This window comes from Sinohyriopsis cumingii, chromosome 1, assembly GCF_028554795.1.
Source record: "Sinohyriopsis cumingii isolate HCF-2022 chromosome 1, ASM2855479v2, whole genome shotgun sequence".
NCBI classification, from domain to species: Eukaryota; Metazoa; Mollusca; class Bivalvia; order Unionida; family Unionidae; genus Sinohyriopsis; species Sinohyriopsis cumingii.
Genome location: NC_142961.1, coordinates 55,416,678 through 55,442,511, shown reverse-complemented (window position 1 = coordinate 55,442,511; position 25,834 = coordinate 55,416,678). Strand labels below are relative to the sequence as shown.

At 34.9% G+C, this 25,834-nt stretch overlaps 1 protein-coding gene across 1 annotated transcript in view; it reads right to left on the bottom strand.

The window, feature by feature from the left end:
- Positions 1–673: 673 nt before the first annotated feature.
- LOC149806897 (U2 small nuclear ribonucleoprotein A'-like) overlaps positions 674–25,834 on the bottom strand; it is a 39,285-nt gene continuing 14,124 nt past the window's right edge. The window contains exons 4-8 of the mRNA XM_089959291.1: positions 11,011–11,136; positions 7,694–7,796; positions 5,606–5,758; positions 4,177–4,276; positions 674–2,469 (exon numbers count right to left, since the gene is read on the bottom strand). Of these exons, the coding sequence (XP_089815417.1) occupies positions 2,414–2,469; positions 4,177–4,276; positions 5,606–5,758; positions 7,694–7,796; positions 11,011–11,136 (538 nt within the window). The 3' untranslated portion in view covers positions 674–2,413. The remainder of the gene's footprint in view (positions 2,470–4,176; positions 4,277–5,605; positions 5,759–7,693; positions 7,797–11,010; positions 11,137–25,834) is intronic.

Sequence of the window (25,834 nt, the reverse complement as noted above, 5' to 3'; positions counted from 1 at the left end):
TGTTTTCCTAGAGGTGCTAATTTTCATGAATGTTTTGGTTGCTATAAACTATTAGTTTAAATACTTGATAAGCAAATCAATTATCTTCTATAAAAACAATAAGACCCATACCAGATCATAAATTTAAGTACTAATTTTAAAATTCTTCAATAAAAATGTGAAATTTTATATCCATGAAAACAAATTTAGAGTAATTAATGATTTATTATAAAAAGAAATGGTGCTTAATTTTTTGTTCATTTTTACATCTTTGAGTGTTTTCTTGAGGATGTCTGTGAGAATATCTATACAACAACCTGATCCATAAATGTGGCTGTTGTCAAGAATACAATTGTGTTTATTTTGAAAAAAGAATGTTGTCTTGTTTGTAAAAGTTTTTACCATGACAGCTCTTAAAATGCTTTGCTACATAATGTAAATTCTGAACTTTCATGCCTGATAAACAATGTGATGTCAATGCTGCTGAAGCATTCTCCATACATCTTGCTTGTTTTTATAAAAAAGATAAAAAGACCAGAAACCAAAGAAGAATAAAATATTCATGAATGCAGTTGTGCAACTTCACCCCATCTATAGGCTACAGGAAACGATTAAGCGACAGCTGGAATCTGAAATGTATAAAGGCATTTGGGATTAGTGATAAGTGCGAACAAAACTGACAACAAGAATGATGGATGCTTCTCAGCCTTTTATTCTGCTCATGTATCTGACAGCATGATGTAACATACAATGTTTGTGTTACATAGTAGCATGTACATAACACCAAAACCATTCTGTGCAGTAGTTTAGTTCTTATCAGGTTATACCTGATGAGTAGTTAAGAAAACATAAACGTGAGTACATGATGGGTTAACCAGTATTTACAAATAATGCGAATGATTCAAGAATTCCATATATTTTGAAAGCTTTTTACCAGTGAAGAAACAAAGACTCATTTTTTGTCAGGCAAGCTTTTGTTTTTAGCTAGAAAGAACAAAAATTAACACCTAGCTTAACAGCATAAGCTAAACACAGCACTGTGAATGGCACATATAAAAACTTCAACACTGACATTCTTGTAGAGTTGGGGAATAGATGATGTATGAAATATATACAGATGCCAAAGTTGTCATGTCAAGACAGGCTTAAAATGGGATCTGAGATGTATTAAAAAAATACAAAAGATCTTGACAAGTGTCATTTATCAGTGCAACAAAGGACAATCATGAAATCAAAGTGCAGAGAGTAGTGTGTGATCATAAAAGACATAAGAAAATAGGGCAATATGTAGTGAAGGCTCTTCTCGATGTTAAAGTATTTTTGTTTTGTGCTAATTACAATCGGGCATCTACTAATTACAACTTAATAATACCAAGTGCTACAGGATGTAATTTTATGTCAGAGTTTTAATTGTTTCTCATTTTTGTGGGTTAAAGGCATAATACATCTCAATTTAGAAAACTATTTGACCAAGGCCAAGTTTTCAAGTAAGCATCATCTTAGTTGAACTTTAACTGCATGATGAATTTTAGTGCAACCTTTATCATGAGTTGTGGGATCTGTACATGCTTCTAAAAAAAACTAACTAGCAACAATATGGGACAAGTAAAATTGCCTACACAATGGAGTTGGTGTTTCAGGAAATTAAAATATATAGCTGCAGAGACTTCCTTTTAGATGAACTGGCCTTTAAAGTAGAAAGTAAAAAGCTTTAACATGAAACATAAACCAAAATACTTTAATGCTTAGCTGAATCGAACTTCAACATGGACCTTAATCTAGGGTACAGTTGGATAGTCTATGAATGGATGGAAAAGCACAGATTCCAAAGTAATCTCTTTGTTGATATTCCTCTAAGGCTGGCTCAATGATAATGAAGGGAAATCTTAATCATGACTTAAGGTGAGAGTTGGTCCTAAAATCAAACGAAAACTGTACTCAACTGTATAAAAAATGCAAGAGTTTCAAAAAGCAGTGTCTTGTCAGTCACCTGTGCAGTAATGTTTGCATCTGACTTGCACAAACTTTAAAACAAGGCATTGGATCATAATGTTGACCCCTCATTGCCACACCTGAAGATATATTGTTTTACCGTTTGCTCAAGCCGACAAGACTGACCACTGTGCACCCATCATAAATGTATTATATTCCTAATGCAGTTACAATGACATACAAATTAGAAAAATGACTTTGAATAGTATTATATTTTGGTGCCACAAGAACTCTCATTTCTGATCCCTCCAAAATTTACATGTCTGCAAAATATTACAATTTCAAATGAATGGAGTGGAAAGGGAGAACTTGGAAAACAAGCTTTCAAAATACATTTACTAGCATGCATATGGATTGAATAGACATGTAAAAGGGGCCAAGGTATATGAAACATGAAATGATGAAATGAAATGATGTTGAAATAAGGTCATATGATATTTTGTCAAGTTCCATTGACAACTTCCATCTCTTCTTCCTCTTCTTCCTCTACAGCTGTCTCTGAAAAATAAACAAGATGACAACCTGATAAATACTTGAGTAAACACGTATGTATGTCATGTACACTTGATTATAAGCCATTTCCAACTGTAAATGACACAGACTCTGATCTACCACTGCCTAATGTGCTGGCAGATCAGGGTCTTTGTTATTTGTTTCACAGATTCTCCAGGCAAATGGCATGGACTTGGCACAGTGTGACAGAAGACCTGGGTCTGTGCAGTCTGCAGTTGGACTCCACTTATAAAAAGAGTACAGATGGTAATGTTCTGCATGAGTAATAGCTCTTTAATCCTCTATTTTTGAAATAATTACTCAAATAGAATACTTGAGGGTTGTTTCTATTAATGGTTATTCTAATAGGTAAAATTAGAGATTTCTCGTTAACATAGGCATATTTTCATAAAATTATATATATCAAAACTATATATTGTAGAAACTGAAAAAAATTACAAAAGGAAAGACATACCTTCTTCCAGGTCTCACACTTTAAAAGCTACAACAAAATCATGACTGAAAAGAACTATTTTATATTGTTTGTTGCAAAATTCTATTTCAGTATATTTTAAAGACTCCTTGCAATGCATTATACTCAAGTTCTAACACATGTATCAACACAGACCATCTCTATTCAAGGATATATAGGCGGATCAAATCGAAGTCTCTGATGTTAATCCACCAGTGACAACAGAACCAAATGTCAGTTGAAAAGTCCAAATTTTGTGGGATGGCATTTGCTACCCTATATGTAACCAAGGATCCATTGAAATATGTGTGTTGCAGAGATCAAACAGAAATTATATGTACTGGGTGGCAAGTGTGTGTCTCACAACTACTGCATCATCTAAGAGGAGCATTATGAAGTCCTTGTAATGTGTGGATATGGGTCTCATTTGGCGGTCACAGTACTTTTTTTTTTGGTATGGTGACCATTACTGGAAAATACTGGCCTACTCGACTTTCTTGGTTTATAATTTCTTAAGCAGGAGGAAAAATCATCTTGCAATTCAGTTTTAGGCGGCTGACATTTTCTGACCTCTGTGTTAAGACACTTCATGAATAAAATGTTTTGGGCATAATTAAGTGTTGGATCTTAGTCTAATTTTTTTAGTATAACCTCATGTTGTTTAATTATCTATTGCCTTCATTTATGTGTAATTTTCCCTGTCCAAGACAACAATGGCATCTTCGCTGGTTTTCAAATAATACCACTTTATTTTGTTAGCGCTTGACTCTGACAAAGGGCTATTTGTATGCAAATGTGAGAGATGCTGCTAGGAAATGGAATTGTAGAGTTCCCGCAAAACCCATTGAAAGTCTCAACTTCTGTAACAGAATGGCGAGATTGTGCAAATAAGTATGCATATGGTATGCAGAAAAACCTGAGCTAAATGCAAAAACTTTTCCAAGAATGCACAACTAATGTAGATGTTTGCACAAAATTTGCACCCTCCACATGCGTTGGTGCTATGAAACCCAGTCCAAACTGTTGTCTAGCACCTAGAAGAAAGAATGACTTACACATTCAGTGAGACAATATATATATATATATATATATATATATAGAGAGAGAGAGAGAGAGAGAGAGAGAGAGAGAGAGAGACAGACAGACAGACAGACAGACATATAGCAAGTTCTATCAATTCCTATTATTGTTTAATGTCTATAGTAACTAGCGGAAGGTATTTTCAAGGTGTTAATACATACCTCTGAGCTTTCGCACTTCTCTTCCAGGAATTTGGCCTGATTTTAACATGTTGTTTAACCTCTCTACTTCCTCTAATGTTTTTGCATTAGCAATGGCTGCCTACAATAAAATGATTTTAACAAATCAAACAGTGAAAAATGTCAAGATGCTTTCCTCATATTGCCATGTCAGTGATGATAATCATTTCAAACAATAAACTCCTGATTTCATACTGTCAAGGGACAGGTCTTCTACTGTCAAGTTTCCGATGCCATACTGTCTCATGTCAGTGATGATAATCATTTCATACAATAAACTCCTGATTTCATACTGTCAAGGGACAGGTCTTCTACTGTCAAGTTTCCGATGCCATACTGTCTCATGTCAGTGATGATAATCATTTCAAACAATAAACTCCTGATTTCATAATGTCAAGGGACAGGTCTTCTACTGTCAAGTTTCCGATGCCATACTGTCTCATGTCAGTGATGATAATCATTTCAAACAATAAACTCCTGATTTCATACTGTCAAGGGACAGGTCTTCTACTGTCAAGTTTCCGATGCCATACTGTCTCATGTTTTAAAGAAAAAATTATCCCCACACATTCTTTCCCCATATGAAAAATCAGAGTTCCATACAAATATTGAGTAATTTCCCTTGAACCACATATTCTGACTTGTGAATTCTTATTTCGTTTATAATTCCCATAACATGGGCACGTGGGCATGATATCCTAAAGTCTGTTAACTTCCTTCTCATATAATAATATAATTTAAATTTAATTTCCTTAAGTCATGTTCTGTTACTAAAGTTAACATTAAAATAAAATATATAAATACAATTTTGTTTATATCATTCAAAACTAGATCAGTTTAGAACAGATTTCATGCACACACACACACACACACACACACACACACACACACACACATATATATATATATATATATATCAAATCCTCACAAATGGGAAAAGATAATTGCTTGATAAAGTGGGGGAAAAGGTGCAAAAAGCTAAATTATAGGTAGGTTAAAATGATTAAGTAATGTTTACTCATTGTGAATGCTATAATCTGGTATCATTCTCAACAATGCCAAGACTACAATATGCAAGAACATCACATGTACATTTATTTCCATCATAGCAAGGTCCTAAAACTACCTAATTACTTAACTTTTGTTGTCTGAATTATGAGGTGGTCTCGGTTCAGAGGATAAATCTGCCCAAATTTCGAATAATGGGGGAATAGCCAAAGTAGTTGGCACAGTAACAGTCATCTTCATCAGCTGAGCCTGTATTTCAGGGGTGGCCAACACGTAACTGACCTTTATTGGCTCGGCCAAATTGACAATAAACAATATGTGAAGCTCTCACACTAAATTTTTACCAAGAAACTACTATTATATAAATCTTGCAAATTCTTCTTTTAAAAAAAGTATTTCTCACTTTAATAGCTGCCACATCCTCTTTACTGGGTCCAGTTGGCCTCTTTTCTGGGAGTTTTTCTCCTGGAACAAATGTTTTACTTCTCTTTCCAATATCTTGTGCTAACTGCTGACCCTTCTTTCCCTTAAATAGCTTTGCTGCCATTTCTCTTTCCTGCAAAAGGAAGAAAAATACTATACTGAAACAGTCTCCAACACGAGTCCCTCAAAGGAAATTAATGCTCAAGCTGCTGACCCTTCTTTCCTTTAAATATCATTGCTGCCATTTCTCTTTATTGCAAAAGGAAGAAGAAAAATACTATACTGAAACAAGAGTCCCTCAAAGGGAATTAATGCTCTACTGGCGAAAACAAATTTTCAGTTATTAAAGATAGGATCACTTCTTCCCTTTTAACTGATAAATGCTACAATTATCTCGGATATTCTTTCACAATAACAAGATTTTAAAATTAGCTTCTGTGGCATATAATGGATGGCAGATTGGCACAATTTTCATTTAGGACTGACCAAGCATTATCAAATGTCTTTAAGTGTTAATTTTATGTTGATATGTTTATTCATTCAAGAGCAGTTGCATTTAACATGGTTTTTAAGATGGCGACTGTGGTGGCCATCCAGAACCCGAGAGGAAATATGTGTCTAAAGTCTCATAGCAGTCATTCACTTAGCAGAAGCAGTGATAACAAACTTGTGCTAATGGACTGACAACGAACAATTGACCAGTAGAGCTAAAATGGAATTCCTTGAAGGAACTTGCACTCGACTACCCAAAAGAAGTTTCAATACAAAACTTTTTGCTCCTTTTCACTGCAGAGTGTTGGAACCATTCTCTGATATTCTCGAATGACAAGATTTGTCAATTAGCAACTGCGATATTTACAGACCTGCCAACCCTGACAAGTCCATCTCAGTAAGGCAGTTAATTATTTTCCATAAGATTGACCAGTTTTCAGTTGTTGTTGTTGCAGGGTTTAATGCCATTTTTCAGCACATGATAGGCTATACATGGCGGCCAGTATTAATGGTGGAGGAAGAACCCGGGAAAACCCCTGGAAAGAACCACCGACCCATGAGAAGCTACTGGCAAGCTTTCACACATACCCACATTGGCTGAATCCGAGACTCGAACCCATGCAGACAGGTGAGATGGCAGTGATCCATAACGGAGAGTGCTTTAGACCACTCGGCCACTCAGGGACCCCCAGTTTTCAGTAAGGTAATTAAAAGTTCGACACATCGACAATAAACATTATGTTCAACTGAAAAGTTTGCAAAGTACACAAAGACTTTATTTACCACTAGTACAGTTGCACAAACTCTAGTTCCTAACCCTATGCAGCTCAATGGCTTGTTGCTATCCCTCAAATTGACATAATTCTTGGAAATTCTTTTCCATTTCACATGATGACGGCAATCATATCTCCTGCAACAAGACATACTCAAATTGGCACATTATGCCCAATAAACGTAATTGTGTCCTTTCCAGCTTTTATTCACAAGAATGTGAATCCTCCTTTTTATTCTTCTATGTTGATTATTAACAATTTTCTAGAAGCTTATTTTCCCTTTCGTCTTAAATATGCATCTCTTTCTGGATGCCATTTTAAAATTTTTTATAATCAACAGTTTGATCATGCAGATGCTTCTCATGAACATATAGGTGCAGTTTAAAGCATCTGGGGTGCTGCTGTAAAGTTAGTCTGGTTCCCTGACTAATTTCACTAGTTCTAAAATGAAACCCAGATCCAAATAAAACACGGATGAACCAATTATCCGGATTTTTTGGCAACCATCTTTTTTCCAAGTATACCATAAGTCGGGTATTTTAAGGGTAATTTTTGTATGACTTATGGTGAAATCACAAGAGTTAGCAGGTCTACGTCCAACAGTAAACTACATAAATCTTGATCTTCCACCACATACTCAGTTGACAGATTAGGGTTTATGCTTTTTTCCTTCTGATAAGTATGCCTAACATTGCACAGACCCAGAACTGCTGGCACATTATTTAATAACAGATCTGGGTATATGCTTTTCGCAGTTAGACAAGACTTACAAACTATGGTATCCAGAACTCTTCATAACTTACCTTCTGCTTCACTCGCTGAAAGTCCAGCAGTCGTAACTGAGGTATTTTGTGGATGACATACAATCTATAGTGCTTTTTGGATGTAACTGGGTTCCTCAGCATACTGAAGGAGATGAGAATGGAATAATAAATTATTCGTTGTTTAAAATTAATCAACTAGTTGAATCAATGATAAAAGTATTTTCTACTAAATTTAATGTAATGTCTCAAAGATGTACAAAAATGTGCTACTCATTATCAGCCACCCATATTACTATTTTTTGAAGCACCAAAATTAGGGTCAATTTATTTCCATATGAATGGAGACAACTCATCACAGGTATTGTGTAAATGATTAACATTTTTAGGGTTCAGCAAAAGATGTAATGCAAAATATTGTTGGGGTTGCTGTCCATGGTTTTTAAATGAAAAGATCAATCTGTCATACCTGTGTGATAACAATGACACCAAAGTACCAATCTTATTTACTATATTGAACATTAATACAAGTACAAGCAAACGGTAATAACTGGTTGGAGATGTAACATGACACCCTTTTTGCTTTTTTAGATGTCTCTCCAAATGAAGAACCATCAACATTCAAGTTGACCAAATAGTTTACTTCCTTGTTTTGCAGTGTGAATGGCCTATTATTTTTAATTTTGGTAATTTCAATTTTTGTGTCCTTTAACACATCAATGGCAAAGATATTTCATAACCCCAAAAAATTCCACAAAATAAAACAGGTCTAATTCTGTGTTTCCTGTCAGTTTTTTTTAAGTTTTATTACAAACACCTAATGCAATAACATTTTCTCATTTCCAGTCGCTACTTGTAACAAGTGACATTATCATGGAATAATGTAAATTTATGTGAGAAAGCCTGCCAGTAGCTTCCCATAGGTCGATGGTTCTTCCTGGGTTCTTCCTTCAACAGTTATACTGGTTGCCATGTATTATCATCCACTGTAAAATGATGGTAAACCCAACACTATGTTACATCTTAGCTATCTAATGTGACATGAATTGGTTGCTGCTACTTGACACAAAGCTAGAAACCATGGATAGGGGTACATGTTACATGCTACTTGACACAAAGCTAGGGACCATGGATAGGGGTACATGTTACATTCAACCTGACACAAGGCCAGGGACCATGGATAGGGGTACATGTTACATGCTACTTGACACAAAGATAGGGACTATGGATAAGGGTACATGTTGCTACTTGACACAAAGCTAGGGACTATGGATAGGGGTACATGTTGCTATCTGACACAAAGCTAGGGACTATGGATAGGGGTACATGTTGCTATTTGACACAAAGCTAGCGACTATGGATAGGGGTACATGTTACATCTCAGCTCTCATGAAACACTCTTAACAACATACTGTTACTGATACTGACTGTATGCAATAAACTAACTTCATTTTCTCCTGAAAGAATTTCCATTATGAATCATGCTCAATTCAGTATTACTCAAATCTGAAACTTAACAAGTATGAAACAATGGACACAGTCAGAAATACAATTTTTTTATCCAGCATGAACAGTTTACTGGTTCTTGGAAAAACTGACACCTGAACCATTTCCACATGAATTTCAAGCAAAATACACTGGAAGCTGAAATTGTTGACAAACTTGTACGTTTTTTTAGAACTTTTCTCCGCCGTGGCAAAATTTCAATACAGAAACAGTTGTTTGCACAGGGGTAACTGTGATGAGAAAGAAATACGTACTTCTCTTTCATTTGCCAATCAGGAAAACCATGTGCTTTGTATAACATTTGATGACCATACATGCATAGCATATTCATATTGCAAAATAAACACTGCTTCATATAAGAACAGCAACTTTTTCCATTATTGCTGTTATTTCATACAATTCCAAGCTATCATCATTCTGACACCAACCTGATTTACAAAATTCAGAAATCTCTGCAAAAAATTCTGTACTTCCGCTTTGTTTTGACTTGTATCATCAACTGGGTGAACAAATGTACTTTTCATACATGGTCAAATAATCTGGAAGTTTAAACGTTAGCATCAACTTGGTTCTATTTTGGGAGTTGATACCTTTGACAAAAATATTACTCAAACACGGTGAAAATAATTTCACAACTGATAGGTTATTCTGATCTCTGGATCTCTGCATAAAACTTTACTTTTCAACGTTTAAATTTAATTTACTTATGGTCAAGTAATAAGTTTGAAATATCATCTTATTTTAACTGTAAATGAAGTGCACAACTTTGAATTTGTTTCTTGTTCCTTGTTAACTATAAATGAAGTGCACAACTGCAAATTTTAATTGGTTTTTGTTTCCTACTAACTGTAAAGGACATGTGCAGAACTTCTCGTTCTGTGTATTGTTTCTTGTTAACCGTAAATGGCATATGTACAATTTCAAGTTTTTGTTTTTGTTTCTTGTTACCTGTAAATATTTCCACAAGTCTGAGATCTGTTTACTTTTCTCGAGATAGTCACTTGCTTTTTTCTCAAAAGCAACACTTTTTCATGACATCAAAATGCTGTATCAATTATTTTTAATTTGCAAGCATGCTTAAGATCTAATTATTCTCTGATTAGATGCATAAAAATATCAAAAAATTACCAATCTATACCAAAAGAATCTTATGCTGGGGTTTGCACCGAGATGAGGATATCTCAGTTTGGGAGTTATATTATTTGTCTTCCAACATGGCCCATCTAATTATGTCTAATGATTGATGTATACAAATACCCAGGAATTACCAGCCTATATAAAAGCCCTTCTAATCAAGTCAAATGATTGATGTATACAAATACCCAGGAATTACCAGCCTATACAACATCCCTTCTAATCAAGTCTAATGACTGATGTATACAAATACACAGGAATTACCAGCTATACAACATTCCTTCTAATCATGTCTAAAGTGATGTCTAGCACTGAGGCTTCATGCCACAGACATGCAGCATCATTTCCCACCGTCACATTATCCTGACACCAAGCCGACCAGTCCTAACATTAACCTCTTAATACTGAACACCAAGAGAGGCAGCCATTAGTATCATTTTTATAAGTATTTTGTATGACTCGACCAGGGATCGAACCCATGACCTCCCACACCTGAGGCAAATGCTCTAACCACTAGGCCACTGGAGTGGTCACAGAATATTTATACTTACTTTAAATCACAATATTTCTATAAATATAGCAAACAATTAGATCCTACTATTTTTTCTACAACAATCTTTCCTAATATACAAATATTTTACAGATGTAGAATGACCGAATTTTATTCAGTATCCAAATATATCTTGTAATTGCTTTGCAAACAAGTTTATTGCTAATACCTGAGAAATCTCAAATTCTTGAGTGTCGACAATGGATCTAAATCACCCAATTCTGTAATGTTGTTGTTGGTCAAAATCATGGACTCCAGATTTGGTATACATTCTTCCAACCCCTCTGCTATGCGCCTGCAGTGTAAAAGAGGAAAAACAATTATATATCAATTACGAAAGTATAATGCCCATATTTCACTCATGCTGACGAAAAGTATTGTTGAATGTAGTTCAGTGAACTATGCCTGTGAAATCTCCTATCTCTAGTTCTAATTCTCTTACCATGTGATGTTCCTTCATCTCCACATTAATAGTGGGTTCTACCTAGCAGAATGTGGTTTACTTCTAATGGATTTGCTGCTGGTGGTCACAGCTCCACATCAATCTGATTAAAATTGATCTCCACTGTCCTAACGATTAGGTGTCATGTTCTGGTGACCTTTGAATTTACCTACTGAAATGCTGCTTTCTGAAATTTTAAAGTGAATCAAACCATTCAGCACACATTGAAGCTCGTCATCTTTACTGGTCAGTCTCCCAAATGTGAAGGTATTAAGACTTCATTTGACCGGCTTCTAAAAGTAAGGATTATGGTAATGACACAGGTTACAAGAACATGACCTTTAAGCAATCACTGTCAGATCCTGATGAAAGAGAGTGGGGGATCTGATTTGAATCAGACTGTACTCTGCTCCATTGGCTTGTTCTGTCTCGCTAATATGTGAAATTACCTCAATACATGTATCCCTAGTGGACTTGATGCTCATAGAGTAGAGGAATTAATCCATATCCCACATGGATTTACTGCTGGTGGTAACAGCATGTGTAAATATGCCAACAGGTACCTGGGTACTTGGATACCCACCCATTAATAATAACCTGGATAATAAAATGAACAACTGGGTAACCATTTTAAAAAAAGTATTCCAAGTTCAGACAGACAAAGAACAACAATTACAGTTTGAGGTTCATGTCGTGTGCACATTTAATCAACATCACAGTGGTTTGTATGGTTGCTTACAATATACTTGTCATACATGTACTATATAATAATACAAGTGAGGACATTTCTCTCCTTTCTTGCATAACCTATTGAAGAATCAACGCTGATATTGAAAGCAAGACCGTCCTAACTTTGTGTGCCATTTTTCTCGCGACTTATACACACTTGTTTGGAGATCCTGATTACATAGACTAGCCCGATAACTTTCATCAACAATGACTGTTAACTAATGATTCAGAAATATTTGACGAAATAAAATTTAAATACGTACTACAATTCAAATACAAGAAAGCATAATATAAATGTCTGTTTTAACTAATGCCATTTTTGCCTCAAGCTTGTGGCCATGGAGTAAGTATTAGGTGTACAAGTCAGGACCACTATTCACTGGACTTGTTTTTTTTTATTAGTGGGAAATCCAAGAGATATTTTTGTCATGGCAAATGCAATACAAAAACTTGGTTTCTGTAATACATGTATGCCCTTCTTATACCATGTTAGGAAAAAATGAAAGAAATGGAGCAACTATACAAAATGAAATTTTTCACTAAACTATTTAAATACAAGAGAAATCATTGTTATTTAATACCACTGAAAAAAAAATCTAATAAAAATTGACCACATGTGAAAATCTGGCAATTTTTGCATTAATATTTCATGAAATGGTCCAAAGATAAATGATGGGATTCTTGAATGTAATACCACTTGTCACAGATTCATTCAATTTTTATACTATATACAAAGAGGACCAGTCTAAATTGAAAATAAAAATCACCAGATATTTTTTTTTAAAACGGGCTGTATCAATGTGACTGTTAGATGTCATATGACTGAAAAATGTTAGAGGAAAGATATGTTGTTAAAACATGCTGCACTGGGCTGTTGTTAAGGTATGAACCATGGCAGGTCGAGGATACTAAAACAGTCATCATTTGTGGACTTTACAACTATTAGTGAATGTTACTGTAGACATAGCTGAAGTGAGTGTTATATGTTACGCATAAATAATCTATTAATTTCTTCTGCATTCATACTCATGTATTAACTACTAATCATCACTGATTTCGCCGATAGTAGCAAAAATAAATGTACATTTAAAAAAAAAATATGTATGTTTTCATACAGTTTTTAGTAATTATGGCATGTAATATATAGATTGCTCTTTTTATGCTCAGATTACACTTTTTGCCACTTATATTAGTAATAAATTAAGCTGATACCTCTCTTGGGGGGGGGGGGTTGGCATGTGTGAACCTACAACAAAAGCAGTTCAGGTTCACATTTAATACAATTTCCTTTATACTGGGTACCAGGGTAACAATCATTGGGATTGACAGGTACCCAGAAGAAATTTCCCAAAATTTTGATATCTCTAATCATGTCATACTCCACGTCAAGGGTGGGTTCTGTCTGGCCAGTATGTAAATGTACATCCATATAACTTGTGGACATGCTGAGGGTGATATCATGGGTCATAACTCTACATTAAGGGCAGTTCTACCTGACCAGAATGTGGAATTACCTATACGTCCCTTGTGGGCTTTCTGCTCGTGGGTCATCATGGGTCATAAATCAATCAAGTCATTACCCAATGTAGCTCAGGCCTAACTCAGCCTGTAAATCCTATTGCTTATACAATGTTCATCATTCAAGTCATGGCAAGTTCAGATAATCTGATATAAAATCATCTAATTAACCCACATGGATCATCAAACATTGGCAAAATCTTAGTCATATCAAGCAACCACATTATCTGCATGTTTTCAGATGTGAAAAATTCCAGGATATTTCATGTAAATTCCCAGGCATACCAGGTCCATTGCAGGACATGTTTTATCAGATACAGACAAATATCTAAAACATTGCACTTAATAATCACCCAAAATGCATAAAAATAGCTTACTGTATTTTCAAGTGCAACATTTATTTCTTTGTATTATCATGAAAAGCTCCCAGCATGGCCGGGGTCAAGCTTAAAAAAGAGTTGAATTTTTGGGAAAAGTGACCTCTCCTTCCGACAACCTAGAGAGAAATTTGAGCAGAACAGGTGAAAGTGACAGTAAAGCAAGAAATGCAATATATATTTGATTAATTATTTGTAATTACAATGATGTAATCTAGGAACTACATTACTTTTGGGAACTGAGGCACTAAAGTAACTCAACCTGTAGATCCAATAGTAAAGCTGAACCGATTAATTGGCAACACTCATAATTGGACCGATTATTGGAACAATAAGTATAATCTGTATCAGCAGAATAATTGGTGCCAATGTAAACAAATCATAACATTCATCTTGACATGTCTTGAATTTTAAATCAGAATTAAATAGTGGAAATTAAGGAATAAACATTTGATTTGGGGGTTAATTGAAAGACAGTATATTCTTAAAAGTAAATACTTTTTTACATGCTTGCTGTAAACTACTGCTGATTGTCTGCTCACAACAAATTATCAATACCATGCATGCACTCATCCCAATCACAGCAGCCAACCAGCCAGTGAAGCCTCATGTGGCTGTTGAACTCCCAGCATACACACTACTGGGATGGTCCTGGCTTTTAAAAAGTTGCTGGCAAAAAAAAATGCCAATCTCAATATTTTGTTGCCAATTTTCAAAAAATGTTGCCAGAATAAGTAGTGAATATTTTCCCAAGACTATTAATGTAATAGGCAATGAAAATTGAAAAAGATGGGATAGTTATTACTTTCTTGACAAGCAATACAGCCATATGTGTGTGATCTATTTTAACGCAGCTTTAACAATTTCTGCAGTGTGACAGATTATAGTGATGTCTAGCACTGAGGCATCATGCCGCAGACATGTAGCATGATGTCCCACCCAGTCACATTATCCTGACACCAGGCCAACCAGTCTTAACACTAACCTCTTAATGCTGAGTGCCAAGCGGGGCAGCTGTTAGTACAAATTTTTGAAGTCTTTGGTATTACTCAGCCGGGGATCAAACCCACAAAGTACATCTCTGTCAACCAGGAGTTCAGAAATTCATTTTTGCCGTTCTTTACATACTTTGCTTATTAGTGAATTGCTTCCTAAATCCCAGGAATGATCACTGAATGCTGTCGATTTTTTCTCAACAAGCAAATTATGATCTCCATTCCCACCAATGAAACTTAACACTAGTCAACTTGACCTGGCATTACTGTACTGTATATATAAGCATTGATTACCATCATTAAATTAAAAGAAGGAATGAAGAAACATATCATAGAGCATATGTATCCCCCAAAAACAAATTCGGAATAAATGTTATTTAGTAAAGAGTTTTATTTGCGTATATGAGTTAACAATAAGAAATAAGGTGGGATATAAAATGTTGGAAATAGTTACAACAAGTATGGTAGCTTGAGACCACATCTGAACTATTAACATAAATCCAAACCCATTTCAGGCATTGTTAGTTATAACAAAAATAGGGCATGGTTTACTTCTCAATCAAATGCTAGTGCTTTCACTAATTGTAGAACAGGCGGTTTCTTGAAATAATCGGTCTCATAATCGGTATCAACAATTTCAATAATCGGCTATACGCTGTATTGGCATAATTGGCAAAAAGTGACATCGGTACAGCTTTATCCAATAGCTTATACAATGTTCATCATTCAAGTCGTGGCAAGTTCAGCTAATCTGATATAAAATAATCTTATCAACCCACATGGATCATCAAACGTCTGTGAAATCTTGGTCCAAATATGGAAATAAGGTGCCATGCAAGCCATGTGGGTGAATCTATGTTTACATGCCAAGAATTTATTAATATGACCACTCAAACATTTATAGTTTTAATATTTTTCTATGTTCTCCTAATAATATCATGTATTGGTTAAGTATCATTTACTGTGTTGCTTTGTTTTCCTTGCATTTTCACAAAAATGAGCGGTGTAAGAAAACAATCTTGACTTACAAGGTTTCTCAAATTCCACAACAATGCATTATCTTGTACATTTCTGCCCTAATTTTTGTAAATTTTTGGGCTAAATCATTTGTGACATAATATTTAAACTTTCCTTTCTACAAATTCTATACCAGATTTTCCGGCCTATAAGTCAATACTTTTTGATGTGGAAGTCTGGACTTCAGTTTGCATTCTGAAGCAACTTGTACTGAATTATGTCATTTAAATTGCTTTAAGTGCAGGTAATAATGTGATTATGAGATGTAATCAGCAAAATCAAAGCAAGTCACAAAGCTGTGCCAATTCTTGTGCTACTGTCATGTCAATAAATTGTTATCAACTAATATAACTGTTTTTTTATTATCAATTGTATCAATTTTCTGTATGCATTTGTATGTGCTTGTATTTTCTGATTTCTCCAGCATGACATAAAAGTAAAAATCATAGACCTCACAATTCACTGGTTCCACAGCACACTTATGTTCAATACCTTACAGTGTACTGTACTTGTGCAACTCATATTGTGTCACAGAAAACCCCCATAGATTTTGCTTCTTTATCATTTTCAATCATACCCGATTCTTCCTGATCACATTTTAACCATAGGTCCAGTGATATTTGAATTACCAGTATTTTATTTCATGCAGTCAAGCAAATAGCGGTACATCTTTTTCAGTGGTATAGTTGATCCTACCAACTGACATTATCCATACTAACAACTCAAATGGTCGAAGATAATTTATAACATGTCATTGATTAAGCACAATATCATATATTCACAATACAAAGAATTCCTCTAATACAAGGCAAAATTCTGAGCAGTGATAGACACCTATATCATCAATGATGCATTTTAGTGTTGCATGTCAGCTTAAAGCAAAATGTAGTGTCAAGACACATAACCAGTATTCGTTCTTAACAAGCCGTCATTTTGGCATCTCTTTCGTTATACTTAATGGCTTGGTCAATTTTTTTACCCTCAATCGAAGCTAGTTAACTGTTTAAACCCTGATATTGGCTTTGGACAATAGGCAATGCCAGTACCCCTTTTGTTCTCCATCAATAATCCCCATCAAGTACAGGTGTTACATCTCAAGTGGACAGAAAACCAGAAGAAATGAAGCAATCTCTTTCTCCTTTGTGTAAATGTGCTATAGTATTTCACTGATCTATTAAAGACATTTTTTAATGTCTTTTCTTTTTTCTTTTCATGCGACTTTTCTGTTTAATTTTCTGTACATTTCTCATTTCCTTTTGGAAGGCCTCAGTTCCCTATTGGTAGCCTAACTAAGTTGATTTGCAGATTCGTCCTCTAATAGGCATCAACTGGAATAACATGGCCAAAGCTCTAGGCCTATTTAATCAGCAGATAAATAACAAACAGCCATGCAGTTCCTGTTACAATGGATATCTACTTAAAACAAGAATAATGGAATATATTAGTGCTCTTATGCATTACAACTGTCAGGTAAATTAACAATACAGCTAACAATTGCCTTGAAATTGCCCCCTCCCCCAACAAAATGGTGGAAAAGCATGTTTGCATTAGTGAATGTAGTTTCTCATTTAACGTGGAATAGCATAGTGGTACCATTAATATTCATGAAACTGAAAGTTAACAACATATGTAGACTAAGCCATGGCGGTGATCTGGCGTCATCTTGTATGTATTGACTTGATATGGAAGTTGAAACAAATGTACAGAATCAGCAAATTCTACTTATACTCCACATCAACCTATAAGCCAGGAAATGCAATGTTTACCTTAATGTAGGTGTAAATTACCTATCAAAACAGTCTAATGAAGCAGTACTGCTAAAACAGTGATGTCAACCATTATTATTCATTTGTTGATTTTATGAAAATATTGCATACAGGGCAGTTAAACATGGCTGACCATTAACTCTTGCTACATAAACAAGTCCATGTCAAGAATGTTTTGAACTGAAGGGTTATGTCAACATTGTATTTACAACTCACAATCATGGACATAAGTCAGTCAAGTAAGCATCCTGTTTACAAATTAAAATTATCAAGTACAATCTACAATCATGAACAAAATTTAAGCACACAATAAAAAGACACATACCAATATGAGCACCTGACAAGGTCACATTCAATACATTTTGCCTGTGGCTACAACATGAACTACTGGGCTGGGTTGAGGGAGCATATAAACAGCCATGAACTACTGTTACCATATACATACACACAAAATTGACATAGTAAAGTCATTTTTCAGGGACAACATAGTCACCTACTTTTCAAAGGTAGTGTGACCCCTGGCATGGTAATCAAATGTGTATGACAGTGAAAGCATACAAATACAAGGGAATATTTCAGTTGATGTATTGAATCATGTATACTTTTTCCCTTCCAAAACTAACAAATTTTGAGTTTTCTGTCCAAGAAGTCTTCAAAGTTTTCAAGTAAAAGACCATAAACTTACCTATAACTTATTTGATACTTGGTTTTTACTCTTGACTCAAAAGGTTGACACTATAGTTCCACTGACTCGTGTAATAACTTTCTGCAGTGATATAATAGTTAGAGCAAAACATTTTGAAAGCTTAAGTTTTAAAGCAGTTACCACCAATAATGCCAGTTATGCATATGATCTATACAATAGCTTGTATAATTTCCAAACCTTTTATAATCAATTCCAGTATGTACTATTTCAGAATTCATGCAAAATTCTAATTAAACTGCACCAAAATATCAGCAAATGTGTGAAATCATATTTTCAAGCCCAACTTTTATTTCAACAGGAAATTCCTCCTATATTACGTAAATGCACATCTTTTTTCAAACAAAGAGAATTTCCACCGATATGTTCAGTTTGAGAATGGACCCTGATCTTAATCCTGAAGGTTCTATAATTTCAAGGTCAGTGTTGACAGTCATACATCTTTACTAAGTATAAACGTTTTCATGTGTGTGTATGATCCCCTACTTTATCTCATTAAACAATGCATCAGAGTCTGTATGGATCAGTAAATTCACAGGAAGCATGCAACAAAACAAACCCTTTATCCTTCATGTTTTATGTACCATGGATTAAGCATAATTTTTACAGCCATGTAACCTCTTTGCTTAAAGATAGGGGATGATAAACATTAGGCGTTAATTTTCAGCACATTATGTGTGTGTGATTTGGATTTTTTAACGTTGCTTTAACAATTTTTCAGTCATATTGCTACGATGTCTGCAGTGTGGCAGTTTAGAGTAATGTCTAGCAGTGGAGCATCATGCCGCATACATGGAGCACGATGTCCCACCCAGTCACATTATCCTGACACCAGGCCAACCAGTCCTAACACTAACCTCTTAATGCTGAGCACCAAGCGAGGTAGCTGTTAGTACCATTTTTGTAAGTCTTTGGAATGACTCGGCCAGTGATCGAACGCATGACCTCCCACATCCGAGGCGGATGCTCTAACCACTAGGCCACCGGAGTGGTAGTACACTGAGCATGCTTTCAATGAGATCCAGGTGGCTAATTATATGGAATAAAGGTCTTTTTTCCCAAACACCCTTAAAAAATCTCAAGTTATATTATTAATATTTATCACCCAGTCACCCTGAAATTGACAACATGGATCAAAAAAATCAACGAGAAACTGGTTGTTTGAAGCCTGCAAGATCTGCACAGCTGTCAGTTTGGTGCTACCTGTTGCTTGGTTAAGAAAGACAAGACAAAATACTTTTTTTTAAAAAGAAAGACCCAAAAAAGATAGGTCACAACTATTAAAAATACATGTATAAAGATATTAATCATGTTGACTTGTATCTTGCTTGTGTTATTTGCCCTTTCTATATGTGCAGACAAAACAGGGTCCTATGAAGCCTCTCCCTTTCACTGCTTGAAAACAAACCATCATACATATTTTCTACTCTTCATACCAAATTGCTTCAATTTTTCTATCAAATACCTTCAGAATCATATTTCTGAAATTTTCTTTATTTAGTTTGTGTGTCTTAGTTAAACATAAATAAAGCTGTACATTCCTAAATGGTAGATACTGATTACCAGAGGGTTAAACACTGGATTGAAAGATTACAAATATGGCATTTCTTATGGAAAGTATCAAAAGAAATCATGACCCCAATAATGTATGGCTGTTTTCTATTTAAATTCTCATAGTGATATGAAGCTATACAAATTATATTTGTTGAGCATTCATACATAACTGAACCACGTGCCCAGAGTGGCCTAAAGCACTCTCCGTCACGGATCACTGACATCTCACCTCTGTCTGCATGGGTCCGAGTCTCATATTCAGCGTATGTGGGTATATGAGAAAGCAAGCCAGTAGCTTCTCATGGGTCGGTGGTTCTTTCCGGGGTTTTCCCTGCGTTCTTCCTCCACCATTAAAACTGGCCACCATGTATAGCCTATCGTGTGCTGAAAAATGGCATTAAACCCTACAACAACAAAACTGAACCAGATATAAACCTGCAATTCAAATTTTATCAAAACTGAATCATAAATATAGCTGATCAGATGCAAATCTCCTCATCACTATGCATGAACCTTACTCACTGTCAAACATGACTGAGATCTTAATGACATAAATCCATTATCCTAGCTGCTTTAAAAATATGATCTCCTCAGTAGTACAAGATCATATCATTACTATCCACAGATCTCACTCATTTTTTAACTTTTCCAACATCTTATGCTTTAAGCCCACATTGCAATTTGTGATCAAATTCAGATCAGAAATGTGGCTTGCCAAGTAGGAATAAGCTCAGCCAACAATATGCATTATCACCACATTAATATGTATGCTTCTAAATTATTCTGGGGACAACCATTCCTAAGCCCAGCTAATGACAGCAACCAACATAAGTTCCTTGAAAGGACAGATGCTCTAATGCAATCCAAGATAAGACCATTTCTTAACACTGAAGAGTGCTAACACCCTCTGGCAGCCATTTGATTTAATATTTTCACCATTTTCCATTTGGGCTAAACAGGCATAATAAGAAGTATTTTGGTGAAAACTTCATTAGTGTATGACCATCCATTTGGGACGAACAGTGATAACAGATTTTCAAGATGGCTGCCATAGTCACCATACTGGATGTACGATTGGCACCATTCCTTTTAGGGACAACTTGGTATCATAAAAAAGTCTTTTGATGTAAAAATGATGATCCACGCAGAAATAGCAATATGTTTTTTTCAAAATGGCCATTATGGTGGTCATATTGAATGTCAGATCGTCCTCATTTTCAGTTTGGTCTAACTAGACACTATACAAAGTCTTCTAGTAAAAACTTACGTGATATTACTTTCTTTTTAATAGGAGTAGTGATAACATTATTTTCAATATAGCCATATTTATAGGAATGAGTGACACCATTCTCATTTGAACACGATAATGTTTTTTGGATGAAAACCTATTGTCAATATTATTACCTATCAAGATGAAGCAATAACAATATTTTCTTACCGAACGTCAGCTCAGATCAACCAAGGTTTTCAAAATGGCCACCAAGGTATCCATATTGGATGTCATATTGGCACCATTTTCATTTAGGACCAACAAGACATTAGATAAGATGATCTTTAGTGAAAACACCATGTTGATATGACCATCATTGCAGATGGAGTAACAATAATAAGATTTCCAAGAAAAAGTAGCCATAACAAACTTAAGCTAATGGATACCAGAAAGTAAGGTACTTGCTCAAGTCTCTTCTCATCTATGGACAAGTTTAGCTAAAAACCATTGCTGGGCAAGGAAAAAGTCACGTTAGTAGCCTAACATTTACACATTTATATATATATACACACACACACACACACACAAATACAAATGAACAAAATTTCACATTTTATAATCATTTACCAAGCTTAATCTTGCTAGGCAAGTAATTAAAAATTGTATTTGCTGTTACCATCATCATAAAATTGGTCTTAGGTTTTGAAGATACACGTCTGTATTCCAAGTGTAATCAAAATGGGATTCAAATTATGACGTCTGCAGTGTTAAGAAGCTCAGCCAATCAGAAGCATGATCACCTCATTTCCATGTGTGGATCCTGTTCATTAGCAAACTCATCTGACATTTTGATAATATCAGCCCATATTCGAGTTTGATAAAAATCAAATCTGAAATAATATGTACCCCAGAGTGGGAACCAGCAACTGCTGCTGAACAATGTGCAACCAATGCATGGCTGTTCAGCCTTGTAAGTTATTTTTCAAGGAAATCCAACAATTTTCAACAAGTCTTTTGTCCAAAGGAAATTAAACCTTTTCGATTATGTTAACTTTGTTACTACCTGTCTTATGTGCCATTTGATTGACCCAAAATGTTAAACTATTTCACCAGTACTTATTTGACCAGCAGAAGAACTCTGTAAATTGGTACATGGTGAGAACCTCAGGGAACATGGGATAAGTGAGCTCCACTTTGTACATGTTATGGTATGTTGTTGGCAAGTGAATAAAACTACACACAATCCTAATTGCCTGAAAGTCTTAAACATACACCATGTGTAATGCTGTACATGGCAACAGGACGCATGCTATATTCATATTAAAACAAAATGCAATTACAATTTTATTCAAAACAATTCTCAACAGACAGATGGATGGGACCAAATCAAAATGATCCCCCCCCCTTTAAAGTAGTGGGGTTTACAAATTAACAAAGTGTTAGTATACTGATGAGTTTGAAAACAAAATGATGTTTTAATCTTCCCAGCAGAATGATTAGGACTAACCTCATTACATTTTCAAATTAACATTCAGTTTCCTTAACCTGACTTTCAGGGATTGTCCTGGGCTTCGCCAATGTCACAAATTGCAAGTTTTTCTTCCTTACTGGCAATGAAATATACCATCCTTTTAGGCTGTTTAATTTGTAAATACAAAAATGTATTTAGAGTTGAGACATTCAAAGGGACAACGAAAGGAAGCCACAAACTTGGATATACAATGCACTGGGATCTATCTGTTACATAAACAAATCCTTTGTATTGACAAACCCAACTTTACAGTGCATTGTTACATCCTAGTCAGCTTATATTGACATCTGGCCTGAGTACTGTATGCTGCAATACACTCATGCTACTGGACTATACCTACAATTAATTGAATGACAGCTAATCCTTCTGTTGTTTTTTTTAAAAATGTACTAATAAAATATTTTTTCTGAAACTACAGACAAAACTGATTACCTCTGAAGTACAGATTGCTGTGTATAAATACAAAGCAAATGAAAAAAATCTCAGTCAGAATTATATCCTGTCAACAGTGCAACTGTTATCATGGGTAAAATTTAGACATTGCGTGTTCATCGTCTCATCCAAATAGCAAGTTAACAAAAATCAACAGCATTTGGATTTAGTGCAAATTCATTGAACTTGATGTTATACCTGACAGTCCAACATCATCTATATGTAGTGATGATAGGATTGCTTCAAGTGCAACACTACATCATGATGAACAGGTCAGAAGTTCCCGAAAATTTATCAACAGCTGGAAACTTGGGCGTCTGTGGCTGAGATATAATACAAAGTTAAAGCAGATGTTCTGCTAGGCACAAGTCGTCAATTCATTTACAACTGGTTGTGATATTTTGAAGAAAGAGTGTGTCACCAAACATGAATCCAGGTGGGGTAAGTAATATATGTTAATTCTGCTCATTGATCTTTTACTTTTGCTATCAATCCCGTGTTACAACTCCAGGGACTTAAACCTCGCAACATGAAATAGCAAAACAAACAAGTCTTGCATAATTGAAAATAATTTATTTCTCAAAATACAAGTGAAAGAATTATATCAACTTACAGCATGGTGAATGAATTCCTATTTCCTAAAAGTCCTTTCAATTCCAATAGTTTCAAGAAATCCAAATACACATTGCTGCCAATCCTTCATGCTAGCAATTAGTGAAAATAGGAATAAAAATTAGTGAATTCTGACATGAATTCATGAAGCGATCTTTAAGTCCGGAAATATTTGTCAAAACAAATGTTTAGCACAGTCTCCAGCTGATAAAGGTTGACTTGTGTTCAACAAGAAAACTCAAAAACTATGCTTCAGCATTGGTAGCTTGTAGGTCTTCCACTGAGAGCTGAAATCTGCTGTGAGTACTTAATTTTCCCAACCTCTATGTGCTTTTTGCTACCAATGTGCTTCCTCACATCCTCTCTTGTATCTTGGTGCTTGATGGATGAATGCAAGGCCAATTTTCGGTATATTCCAAACTTAACTTCACTTTTTGTGCAATACATTTCTTTTACCTTGCTGGTGAAGACATTTTCAAGATGTGGTGCTGAATGGTAATTCAAATCACTGTTTGCGGCGCATGCGCAGAGCAAAATTCCAGTTAGGCCCCAGTTTCACCCAAAAGCATTTGTAAAACCACTCTTATACATATAGATTAAAATAGGCTAAAATGCTTGCTACCAGGCCAACTGTACCAATCAGCTACAGTTCCACTAATATCGCGACCAGCAGTACCAGACTGTTTTGGCAACTGTCGATATCACAATTAGTGCTTAACAGGAAATCGGTTATTTTATTAAAGATTTAAAATAATTGAGAATTGGGGAATTCATGATTTTTTACATGCTGCGTGAATCCATGAATCGTTGAAAAAGTCGTGAAATTCACGCCAAAATCATGAGTGTTGACAGCTATGAATGCATTCCAACAAAAAATGCCCTTTTGAGTTAAAGTTTCAAATGTCAGGAAAGATTTCCAAAGAATTCAAATAGTCACTGAATAAATTTAGTTAATACCGATCAGTTATTGTAGAGTTTCATGCAAACAAAAATCTTTTCAAAAACCAAGTTGGCAGAATGAATCTGAAAACGCAGATTGACACCTACCATCGGGAAGTTCTTGTGGCATATTTAAGCATCGTTTTTACTAAAATATATTCACCGATTTTTTGGGTTCAATACAAGTGAAATTCTCAAAGGACACGCTGTTTCTCACTGTGGAGTGCGTTATCCCCCCCCCCCAACATGCCCCCATTTCCTGTTCTGGTCAGCTGTACCCAAACTGTACAATAGTTAAAGGTTAGACTCAAGCCTCTTCTACATACTTCAAAGAAACCACCTGTTCTACAGTGAGTGAAAGCACTAGCAACTGATTGACAAATAAATGACTTTTTTGTTATAACTAACAATGCCTAAAATGGGTGTGAATTTACGTTAACAGTTCAAATGTGGTCTCAAGCTACCATTCATGTGATAACTATTTCCCACATTTTATATCCCACCTTATTTCCTTATTGTTAACTCGTATATGCAAAAAAAAAAATCATTACTAAATAACATATTTATTCTGAATTAGTTTTTGGGGGGCACATATGCTCTGTGCTATGTTTCTTCATTCCTTCTTTTAATTTAATGATGGTAATTAATGCTTATATATACAGTTGTCATGTATATTTGATTTAGTTATATCTGATTTAATATGTAATTATATCAATTTAATTGTTTGTCATTTTTTTTTAAAATTATTTTTCATTTTTCATTACACCATGACTGTTCTATCTTTATTTTAAAATGTGAAATTGATGAACAAGGACAGTTTTTTTAAATAAAAATTTGAGTCAGCAATAAAAAAAACGGAGCGATAATTCTTGTTTCTACAAGGAACTGTAGAATTCAGCTACAGATTTCACCATATGTCATTGTCTTCCATCTTGGATTCTTCGTCAGGATTCGAACTTGAACTCAGTAGAACATTTTCTTATTAGGACTACTAAAATTGTATTCTTGGATTATTTTTGGATTTGATTCTATAAAACTAAGTTCATATTTTTTTATTTTTACAGAATTTTTCCAGGGAAATAAATTTTATTTTTTCAAAGCTTGTTGTTTTCACTCTTTCTTGTGTTACTGTTTATTCGAGGATTAACACATGACATAAGGCAGTACA